Source organism: Xyrauchen texanus, chromosome 2, assembly GCF_025860055.1.
Source record: "Xyrauchen texanus isolate HMW12.3.18 chromosome 2, RBS_HiC_50CHRs, whole genome shotgun sequence".
NCBI lineage: Eukaryota > Metazoa > Chordata > Actinopteri > Cypriniformes > Catostomidae > Xyrauchen > Xyrauchen texanus.
In genome coordinates, this window is record NC_068277.1 from 21384814 (window position 1) to 21397114 (window position 12301).

General features: G+C 38.2%; 1 protein-coding gene across 1 annotated transcript in view; it reads left to right on the top strand.

Annotated features, from left to right (window-relative positions):
- The first annotated feature begins 397 nt into the window (after positions 1–397).
- clcn5b (chloride channel, voltage-sensitive 5b) overlaps positions 398–12301 on the top strand; it is a 37985-nt gene continuing 26081 nt past the window's right edge. Inside the window, exons 1-4 of the mRNA XM_052145185.1 lie at positions 398–654; positions 3730–3866; positions 8726–8874; positions 11388–11487. Coding sequence (XP_052001145.1) covers positions 3734–3866; positions 8726–8874; positions 11388–11487 — 382 coding nt within the window. The 5' untranslated portion in view covers positions 398–654; positions 3730–3733. The remainder of the gene's footprint in view (positions 655–3729; positions 3867–8725; positions 8875–11387; positions 11488–12301) is intronic.

The following is a 12301-nucleotide window of genomic DNA, read 5'->3' on the forward strand; positions in this document are numbered from 1 at the left end:
TACAGAGCTGAAAATCTTTTCTAGAAATCTTCGTTTGTGTTTAGCAAAACAAAAAGAAAGTGATACACATATGGGATGGCATGAGGGTGAGTAAACAAGAACATTTTCTTTTTTTGTGTGAACCTTTCCTTTAATATGAGGTCATACCAATTACGTGTAGGCTATAATAATTAGAAAAGGTTTTATAATAAATGTTTTAGATGGAATAAAGCATGTCACACTGCAGGATACGATTTTGACGGCAATATATTTAATTATCGACGACTGCATAAATGTTGTCGTTGAGATGAATTACTACAACTTTCAGTAACTCCCCAAAACGTCGGGTGGCGGTATTAACCTCCAAACACTTCAGGGTTTCCTCTTTCTCGAAGAAAGGAACAGTTATTGAGCTGAAAACCCCGAAGCAAACCATCGGCTTACGGTTAGACCCCCTTCCCTACCAGAACTCATCCCATGTGAACGGTCTCTGTGCTTTAATTGAAGACATCAGCGGTGAAGAGGCTGTGGGATGCTTTTGCCGGGTGAATTATTGTGACGCACCAGTTGACGGAACTGACTGACAGCTGGTGAAGATTACGTCTGCATTTTTAACAGCGAGACATTAAAATCCAGATCATAAGACCTGGCGCCACCACTGAAAGACCCAGAGAGGTATGTATCAAACTGTTTTATTCGGATAAAGCCAACTGAATCATTTCGGGGGGAAATAAAATACAATAAAGTAAAGAATCGATATTTTATTGAAGCGACATACGTGTTAATTTAAAGGCGCTTGACATATAATTAAGACAAATGACTGCAGATTGTGATAAAAATTTACGATGTAAAAGTGTTATCAGCCATTCACACTAAACAAATAGAGACTAACAATGAGGTTATTAAATTGCTCTAGCTGTATCATATTCGACAAATTAGTTGGCTTTTACAGATTAAAAATCAGTCTAGTTGTAGATTTTCTGGTTTGAGAGGAACTGATTGACAGCCCTCTTCTGAGTCCGCGATACTGTGGGGGTTTTGGTGGTCGTTTGAGTCAGTTTACTTGACTTGTGAATGGGGAGACCGAGCAAGCGAGAGGAAGTGGTAGAGTGGTGTTTGAACACTGTCATGTTTTACTTTCTCGGTACATTTTTAAAGGAGTCCATTCTCAGTGAAATGTGGCTGACTGGTGTCAAATTGATGCCCACATTACTGTGTTGTATCGATGTTTCATCAAACTACCGGCGCATACTCCGAGGAAGTTTGGAGCTGTTCAGTGTTCACACGTTAAATAGCAAGACGCAGAGGACAGAATGCACTGCAGGTGTCTCTAGACGCATTTATTTATTTAAAAAAAGTTGACGTTCTTTTTTTACCTGACACGGCTTCTAAAAAACGCGGCCGCAACGTAACGGTCAAAGATGTTCGTTTACTGGTTGAAATAGAAAAACAGCGCACACGGACGGAAAAAACGAATTTGCGTTTAAACGGTCCGTTATATATATATATAAAAATCAATCGCGTTCCCTATCTATTCAGTTCCCTCGACATTGCATTTGAACGCTAGTTTGGGGTAGCAATGTGTCGTTCATTAACGATTCGTTCTTTTTGAACAAATCTTTTATGTGACTCAGAAGGAGTAGCCTAGTCTCCGAGAGTGATTCATTCATTTTGTGTATGCCGCGCGTGCGCATTGCGCAACCTCCGTTCGTTTGTTAGGCGAAAACCGCATAGTCACTGTACAGCAAACATACATTATTAGTTCACCTTTTGGTCCCAAGTCGTTCGTTCTTTTGTTCATGTGACAGCCGTATATAGAAGGACTTGGATCAAAAAAGTTGAAAGGTGATCTAATCACGCCTATAATTTTTCCCTTATTTGTTCTATAATCAAAGATTGCGTAAATAGACATGTCAGGGTTGGGGATTTGGCTATTGAAAATGTAACATTTTAATTGAATTCTGCTCAAATGAATGAAAATGACTTGAATAAAGATTTGTTCATTTTGCTGAATGAGACTCAAAGATCCAAGTCAGTAAAATGATCCAATCTTCCATCACTATATGGGGAAAATCCCTTTTCCACGACCTCGTTATAGCCCTTGAATCAGAACACCAATCTTGTTATTGGCAATGATGTTTGAGCTATGCCCCTTTAGGGACGCATTTGCACTATATAAGCAGGCGTTCCGACATCGTCTCGACTACGACAGATCATCTCATCTTGATCAGCCTGCTCTTCGCCATCGACGGACACCTTTCAGCGGACGGGATTCCCTGCAGATGCTTCAGGACGTCCTTCTGAGTCCAGCTTCTGAGTCCAGCGCCTGCGGCAAAGATTCACCTGCTTCCTCTAGTGTTCTGGCGAAGAAGTCTCTCTGCCTCGCAGACGACAGTTGTATCCTTTCAATATATTATAATATAATCCCGTCCAATTGACGTAAAACATATATAACAGAGCGTCGGGGCGCGTGCAAGTCACCATGACTTGCTGCTGCCTGGCAGCACCATGGACGGCTCCAAACCAGTATCAGCAGGGTGTGGTGCTGGGTCAGGTTTTAATATGAAAAGTGGTGACCACGGATGCATCCAACACGTTTTGGGGTGCGCTGTGTGATGGATGCCCGGCTTTCGGCACTTGGACAGGTGTGAAACAGGCGTGGCACATCAACTGCTTGGAAATGCAAGCCGTCTTCTTAGCGGTGAAAGCTTTCCATTCTGACATAGTGAATCATCATGTTCTGATTCGGTCAGACAATGTTAGTTGTAGCGTACATAAATCATCAGGGTGGCACTCGATCTCTACCAATGATGAGCCTGGCGCAATGTCGACTCGTGTGGAGTGCATGCCATCTCCTCCCCTGTACACAACAGATGTTCCAGGCCATCTGAACTGCGGAGCGGACATGCTGTCGTGCCAGGGACCACTTGTGGAGAAATGGAGACTTACGTTTCTGAGGATTTGGGAAATGTTTGCCAAAGCAGAAGTTTGCCTCCGCAGAGACAGCTCACTGCCCTCTTTGGTACTTCATGTCCTAAGCCCCGCAGGTCGTGGACGCCTTGGCCCACAAGTTGCCAAAGAAGTGCAAATATGCATTTCCCCTGGTACGTATCCTCCACTCTGCCATCAGCAAAGTCCGAAAGGACAAGGAAACGGTCACAAGCACTTCCAATAGAATAAAACCTCCCTCCCTACCTCTAGTTATGTAGGGCTTTATTATTCTGTGTATAATATGACTCGTATATCTTCAGATTAAGATTAACTTGCTATCTGGTTTTCACCTTGTGGGGTTATTCATTTTCATACACACTTGAAGACATACCGACATACCGTTACCTCATTTACACGTTCTTCTAAGTGAATGAGGCACTGCAAAACTTGGCCGCACTACTACGTCAGCGTTTTGAGGAACGAGCAATTCATCTTTGTCCCTCAGTCTGAAATTCTGAAGAAATTATGTTTGAGCGCCCAGTTATATAGAGCAAGTGTGCGCAGGGGCAGAGCTCAAACATCATTGCCAGTCACAATATTGGTATTATGATACAAGGGCTTCAACTAGGTCGTGGAAAAGGGATTTTCCCCATAGCTTTCAAATGCAACGTCTCGTTCCCTTCATCTCGGGGAACCGAGGTTACATGAGTAACCAGAGACGTTTCCCAACACCACTAACTACATGATTGGCAACCATTAGTTAGGGGCTCCCTGCATTATTTTGAATAATACAAATTTATGTTCTCTCTGCTCTGACAGGGGCATGATGGAGAACGGAGGATTTTGCAATGACAATTATAATGGTGAAAGCAGCGATGATGAGTTGGTGGATATTTCAGGTGTCACGGTGGATTTCAGTGAGGATGTACCACCTTTGTACAGAGATTACAGCACGGGTATGGACACACACACACACACACACACACACACACACACACACACACCCAGCCACTGCATGGCAGTGATATATATTGACCTTTGGTAACTCACACCAGACATGAGTTGTTTGTTTACACAGCTGTGCTTTATAAAATAACTGTTTAGTTTGAAAGATTAACCACTAGTTGTTTGTGAGTGTTTTACAAATGTTTGATAAATGAATCATTAAGACAACAGATATGAGCTGCCATCCTTATAGACAGTGATATCGTACCGTTTATATGTGTAATGCATCTTGTGATGTCAGTGGAGACAGATCAGCAAACTCTGTTCTCTGTCTGCACAGATACTGATGATGCTGTGTTGATGTCACAAACAGGCTATTCTCATACCAGGATGTTCCCCTTTTGTTAGTGTTTCACAACCTGTTCTCTCTTCCTCAGTTGACTTCCTTTTTTGTCATACACTTTAACTGTAATATTCCTCAATCAACATGGAACAGCATTACTATTAACAAATCAGATTTTAGGGATAAGATTTGGTCTGGGATTGATTGAACATTCTTGTAATTTAATATTCTTATCAGCCTATCATTTCCCTTTGAATTTCGGGCCAGTTAATGGTTAGGAATGGGATTGGGGACATGCATGGTTTGTTTGACAGGATAGTTGGTTTGACAGAAGGATAAAATCTGATTAAGAAAATAATTTGTACATTGCACTGTGTTTAAGCTGGCATTTGTCTGAGATTGTGTGTTTGTTTGTGTTGAAGTTAAAAAAGAATTATACTGAAGTTTAACATGGAGTAACTTGGCCTTTTTATTTCACATCGTATGCACTTAGCTCTACCAGACTGTGCTGTATTCTTCAATGATTGGCCAAACAATGACAAAATACAAATGAAGAAGCAGTCTCTGAGTCAACATTATGCACTGTGTGTGTTTCTACTTTGTTTTCAATTGTGCACAAATAGATTATCATAAAATAAAGTGAGGGAAGGAAGAGAGATCAATGGCATTGATAATATAAATATTATGAGACAGCTCAATTATCAATAAAGCACTGTATCAATATTCATCATGTGCATTTGACCACTTGTTGAATTTTGATGCTATCAGTTAGTTACTATCCATTCTGATTGTGTCCGCACAATAAACCTTTTTTAAAGGGTGCGACTCATTAAGCACCCTAATTCAGTAGTCAAGGTATGGATCAAGGTGTCAGCCATTTGTAAGGCTTTCTTGTTCTAGTGCACAGAAATGTTCGCTTTTTAAAAATTCCCAGAATGCAGCGTAAAAACCAGGAAGAATCATTGCGCACTATGTTCCCTTACCGGAATGTTTGTCATGCTCTATGAAGTCTCAAGTCGTTAGAAGGCGGAGTACAAGTGTAAAATAATTTTCTCTTTAAAAGAGATGCTGTTTGTAATATATTTCATCCATAATGTGCATGAAAGGTAAACAATCTTTATAATATTACAGTTTTAAAGGTATAGTTCATCCAAAAATGAAAATTCTCTCATCATTTACTCACCCTCATGCCATTTCAGATGTGTCTTACTTTACTTCTTCAGCAGACCACAAATGAAGATTTGTATTATAATATCTCAACTCTGTAGGTCCATTTAATGCAAGTAAATGGTGACTAAAACTTTGAAGCTCCAAAAATCACAAAGGCAGCATAAAAGTAGTCCATAAGACTCCAGTGGTTAAATCGATCTGTTTCTCACCCACACCTATCATAATGCTTTTGAATATATTAATTTAAAATATAATATATTTTTATATTAATTTAAAAATTTTGAATTTGTATTTTTTGTGCTTTTTGGAGCTTCAAAGATCTGGTCACCATTCATTTGTATTGTGAGGATCAACAGAGCTGAAATATTCTTCTAAAATGTGTTGTTTCTGTTCAGAAGAAAAAGTAATACACATCTGGGATGGCATGAAGGTGAGTAATTAAGAGAACTTAAATTTTTGGGTGAACAGTCATATTAAAAAGAAGTTTAAAAATATACTTCTTTGTATTTTTATTTATTTTCTTTGTCATTTTATCTTTCATAATAACAGTGAACATTTAAATATATACCACGAAAATGTACAATAGTGTCATTTTATATAGTGAGCCGCGTTTAAACATGCAACCTTGTTATCGTGTCGCAGGTGATTTGATTCGTCAGTGTCTTAATGTTTAGAGAATGAATACCCTTGCCAGTGCCTGAAATCGTATTCATGATATACTGATTTACAACATGGGCAGCCACGGAGTAGATAAAGACTAGTTTATCACTTCATTTACACACACGAATAAACACACATGTACACAAAAATGTACTGTTCTGACATCTCACCCACACAGCCAAACAACAGAGTTCCCACAGGACAGGAAGTGATAAATAAACACTTTAAAAATATGTATTTGTTATTCCAAAGTCTCACAAGAGAGATTATTGTAGGGCTTAACAGCAAGGATGGCCTGATGGCCAGTATGAGAGTTTCAGGCCAACTGTCTCACCAGTTTTGCATTTTGCATCACTACGTCTTATGGTCATTGATCATGTATCATTTATACCCTAGATTTTTGTGATGTGTTAAGCATATTAAGAATATTGTCATATTCTTTTGATTTAAATATGTTACCAAGGCAATACCATTTAGCTCACTATCATAAATTAGTATTTGTCATATAAAAACAAAATTCAAACCGTATTCATATAAAAACAAAATGAAACGTTGTCCCTTTTTTGTAAAGACTGCTTCATAAAAAAATATATAAATATGTTGATGATAATAGCAAAGGCAAATAAAAATTATTGTTATTGAACACTGCCAGATCTGCCTTGTCTTGACAGATGACTATTGCAGAAAGTCTTTTCCAAACAAAGGAAGAGCTGGGGGGGAGTAGTTAACTGAGAATTGCAAAAAAGAAAACCGAGAGAAAGTAGATTTAGTGTTCATTTTAGGTTGAGTCACCGTTCTTCATGTTTCTTTTTCTCTTACCCTCTCTCTCTCTCTCTCTCTCTCTCTCTCTCTCTGTCTACAGAGCAAACAGAAAAAAACATGTATTGCATATATAAAATGGTAAAATAATAAATTATTATTAATAATAAGCATACAGGTAAGTCCACAAAATGTAAATAAATTAACTTCAGAGAACAATGAGTAACAGTAAATTTAACTGGCACTTTTAGTCTTTTGTGAGGGGTCACCCTCTCCCTCAGATCATGACAAGAAGACACATAAATCTATACATTCAGCCTTCTCTCCTAGAACATATGAAAGTTTCTCCAAATTACTCACTCTGCTGAATTCAGGCAGTATCTGTCCTATGACTTTAAAACCTATGTGTCTGATGGTCTCCTATTTACTGCACTCAGTTCTCTCTCTCTCTCTCTCTCTCTCTCTCTCTCTCTCGATGGGATTATACACACAAACATGCAGCACTAATTTCACAGAGCTGCTGGTTATTCTTAAACCCCCACGCTTTAAGCATCTTTCCTCAATGTTTTCAATTCCCACCAATCCAAAGTTCAGTTTAGATTCAAGGAATTTATGGATCAAAGTCCTCACTGCTTCCTTAACCGTTTTTTCCCATAAAACCACATAGTCCTTAAGCTGTTAACCCTCTCTAGCTTGATTATATATATTTTGTATTATTATTTGGATTCTGGATGTAGATATGTCTGATAAGGGGCCTTATAGCCAGTATGCCGTGTCAAATGTTGAAAATGTCAACATTCCCCATCCTGTTGTGAGTTCTGAAAGTTGTAATATCAGTGTTTCAAGTTGAACTGGAGTCGTTGTGCCTTTATCACATTGTTTCAAAACCAGTCTAGTATCTCTCCCTCTGTATCTGTATAAACCAGTCATACTAGTTTGATTAGAAACATTTGACTGGGCTCAAAGCCTTTAACCTTGAATCATTTGACTGACTTTTTCACTATAAAAATTTGAATAGTGACATTAGTTAAGATGAGCCATAAAACATGTCTAGCTATCAGGCTCTTGCATTAAGTAATATCATACATTTTTTTATTGTTCTCCATAGAAAACCATTTCTTTATTCATTTATGTGCTGTCTCTAAATCTAGCACTCCACTACATGTCTTTTATACAGTTGGTTCTAAAAGTCTGAGATCACTAGGGAAAATGCTTATATTTAATGCAAACAATTTCATTACAATTATATTATCAGCATAATAATTGGAGTGAAAAGCAGAATAAAAAGAAATACAGTAATTTCAGTATTCCTTAGTGTTGGTATGTTTCATTTTGCTTTATTTTAATGTCAGTATGCACTTGAGCTGGCATAGACTACACAATTTAGTACAAAACCTGATGATCCATGTTCTCCTGGCAGTATTTGAGAATGCTCAAAAGAAAACATTTTGTGTACTTCTATGGAAGCAAGGAAATCAATTAAGAAGCCTTCAAGGGTTTTGTGTTCTGAAGCGTAGTCATTGTTTTTAAGTAAACTTAAAAATTAAAGTTGATACGTTTATGTACCATGTAAATATTTATCATTCTTTGTGTATCCTGCTCTAACTGGCTTATTTTGACTTGACTTCATCTACTGTTATTTGTGGCCAGCATAATTGTGTTCAACTCCAGCCCTTTTCTTTGTTGAATTTGAATGGCACTTTGAAATTGCATGAGCTGTGATATCACACACGCTATGTATGGCAATGAAATATTGAATTTGTTATCAGTAATTCCTCTTGGGCCACAATAAGAATTGTCTGTAGTTAATTGCCATTTTATTTGCATTCTGCTTTCACAGTGGAGAAATGGTGTAGTTATGCACTGCTGCACACAATAAAACCAGTAAAGTGGCTGTTGGTTTCCCATGGGTGTTTCTGTTGTCTTTTGTCCATGTAGAATTCTGTAAAGATGAGTGGACTCATAACAGCAGTCCTAAGCTGATGGATCTGCTAGACGAGACTGTTCCTGGCATTGGAACCTATGAGGACTTCAACACCATTGACTGGGTTAGGGAGAAGTCAAAAGATCGAGACAGGCATAGAGAGGTGAGTGAGGATTTCACTCCAGTCCAGCAGTCAAGTAAAAATCCCATTCATTTTCTCCATAGAGAATTTTTTTTTTAATGATAACTTGTAAACCTTTCAAGTCGGACCTACCATAATCTCTGAGGTTATTTAGTGGTCAGATAAATCAGCTTAAGTTATATGAACAAATACCTGTTCAAGAACTAGACTGCAGATGAATCCTGAAGAGAGCCCCACCAATCAGAGAAGTCACTGTTAACGTTTGATGTGCAATGATATCTGAATATTTAGCAATAAGTTTAAAACAAATTGTTTTTAAACTTATAAGTAGCACCTATGCATCAATGGATTTATGTTGTACCATTGTTTTTCATTTCATTATGTAATTCGCACATTCAGGGGATTGCAGTTAATTACTTTTATAAAAGACATGAATTACACAGTCTTGTAATACTTTCTCTTACTTATCCTTATTAAACTTGTCAGTTTAAATCAAAGCTTGTGATTATATGATTCATCTCAGAGCTGGTTGGTTTGGTTAATGGCTTAGAACTCTTTAATGGAGAATTTTGAAAATTCCCAGTGGAAAAAATTATGGAGAAAAATATACTTCGAGGACCAAAACCATTAAAAAAGTGCACTCTAATATCAGTAAATCAGTAAATTTACAAGTGCAGTTATAATCGAGCAACAGCAGGTTATGTTTTGTAGTTGAGCTACAGTCTTTATCCATCATATCAAGAATACCTGACAATGTGTAATCAAATATTTAAAGGAAGGCAGCCAGCTGAGGATGTGTTAAATTAATAATTCACCCAAAAATTTAAATTCTCTCATCATTTACCCTCATGCCATTCTAGATGTTTATGACTTTTATTTTTTAAGATTTTTAGATGAATATTTCAGTTCTGTAGCTCCATACAATGCAAGTGAATGGTGACACAAAATTTTTAAGCTCCAAAAGCATATAATGGCACCATAAAAGTAATCCATAAGACTCCATTTTTTAAATCTATCTTCAGAAGGGATTTGATGTGTTGTTGAGAAACAGATCGGAATTTAAGTCCTTTTTTTACTATTAGTATACACATTCACTTTCACATTTTTCTTATGTTTTTGGCAATTCACTTTCTTTGTGAATATCGCCACCTACTGGGCAGTGAAGAGAATTTATAATTTATAAAAGAATATAAAAAAGTACTTAAATATTCATCTGTTTCACAAACTATCCTGTAATATCACTTCTGGAGATATATACACCGATCAGCCTCAGTTACCATAGACTTTGTCGGTTCAAACCAGTCTGGCCATTCTCATGTGCATCAACAAGGCATTTCTGTCCACAGAACTGCCGCTCACTGGATGTTTTTTGTTTTTTGGCACCATATGGATTAAATTCTAGAAACAGTTCTGTGTGAAAATCCCATGAGATCAGCAGTTACAGAAATACTCAGATCAGCCCATCTGGAACCAACAATCATGCCACGGTCCAAATCACTGAGATTACATTTCTTCCTCATTCTGATGGTTTATTTGAACATTAACTGAAGTTTCTGACTAGTATTTCTCCTGATTTTATGCACTGCACTGCTGCCACATGATTGGCTGATTAGATAATCGTATGGATGATTGTTTGTGCTAGACAGGCTGGTTTGAGTATTTCTGTAAGTGCTCATCTCCTGGGATTTTCGCACTCAACAGCCTCTAGGATCTACTCCGAATCATGCCAAAAGCAAAAGAAACATCCAGTGAGGTGCAGTTCTGCAGACGGAAATGCCTCGTTGATGAGAGAGGTCGACAGAGAATGGCCAGACTGGTTCGAACTTCGAACTCGAACTGACAACAGAGAATGGCCAGACTAGTTCGAACTGACAAAGTATACGGTAACTCGGATAACTGCTCTGTACAATTGTGGTGAGAAGAGTAGCATTTCCAAATGCTATTCTGAGATGCGGGTTGGCACTGTTTCGGCGGCACGAGGGGAACAACACAATATTAGGCAGGTGGTTTTAATGTTGTAGCTGATCGGTGTACTTAACCACTGGAGTCCTGTTGATTGCGTTTAAGATGCTTTTGTTCATTTTGGAGCTTTAAAATATTCATTTGCATTGTGAGGACCTGCAGAGCTGAGATATGCTTCTAAAAATCTTTGTTTGTGTTCAGGAGAAGAAAGTCATACACATCTGGGATGGTATGAGCGTGACTAAATGATTGGAGAATTTTCATTTTTGGTGAACTAACTTTTAATGCACATCACCTCGGTTTTTCAAAGCATGCATGTGCACAGTGCCGATGGTCTGATGAAATTGTATACATGCTATAAACCGAGCTACTATTGCATTATCTAGATCTGTTAGCCCAACTTCTCACAAAACGGGCCATTACGGATTTCAGCCGGACTGTTTACATGACATTTAAAAAAAAATATTATTGTTCTAGTCCTACTGTAATTTAACTTTTAAAGTGCATATACTGAGTGATACATATGCCATGAAACTCCTCAGTTCTGCTATAACACCTTGTCTTTCTTTCAGATCACAAATAAGAGTAAGCATTCTAAAATAGCCCTGCTGTTTAGCATCAGTGATGCTTTTTCTGGCTGGCTTCTTATGCTGCTCATCGGGCTCATGTCAGGTCAGCCCATGTCTATCTCACTCTCTGTTTACTTCCATGCTTCCTATTTGCATTCTCAATTTTTGATTATAGTCAGAAATACTTAGGGTGGCCAGACGTCTAATTTTTCCCAGGACAGTCCCGTATTTTAAGCACTTTTTCTTGTGTCCCGACTTATTCTGAAAAAATCGTGTTTTGTCCCATATTTCCCCTCTCCTAAAATGTCTGTATTCCCTACATGGCTTTCTCATTCACGTGAGTATTCTAATCAAAGATAGCCAAGGATACGACTTGTAAAACCAATAAAATCATACTGTATTATTTGAAGTACATGATTGGATTAAACTATCGAATCACAATCCCCTATCAATAGACGTCCAGTTAGTGTTAGCAATTTTTTTGTGACGCAAAGATCAGAATCTGACGGTGCATGCAATTGGAGGAATCATTCTGTTGTGCACGGACATAGCTTTGCACATTCATGACCTGAGAAAAGTCCAGCAGGCCAGGCTGGAGGAATCATTTATACACTATGACATTAAAAAGCAGATGGATGACCTGGTTGAAGGTGGTGTAACATGGGAGCGGATGATTTTTGGTGGATTACCTCCAAATTTGTAGCCGCTCATTGGAGAAAACAGAAAAACTTGAGTGGGCCCTTCTGAGAGACATCCCAGAGTGGAAAGACATTCAGAGCAGCCTCGAACACTTCTAATCCAGAAACCCCGGTCTCAGTTTGATTGACGAAACCACGCTCTTTGATGCATTGTCATTCGTTGCATCACTGAGTGGAACATGATCAAGACGGCAGTGTCTGAGAGATGGACAGATGTTT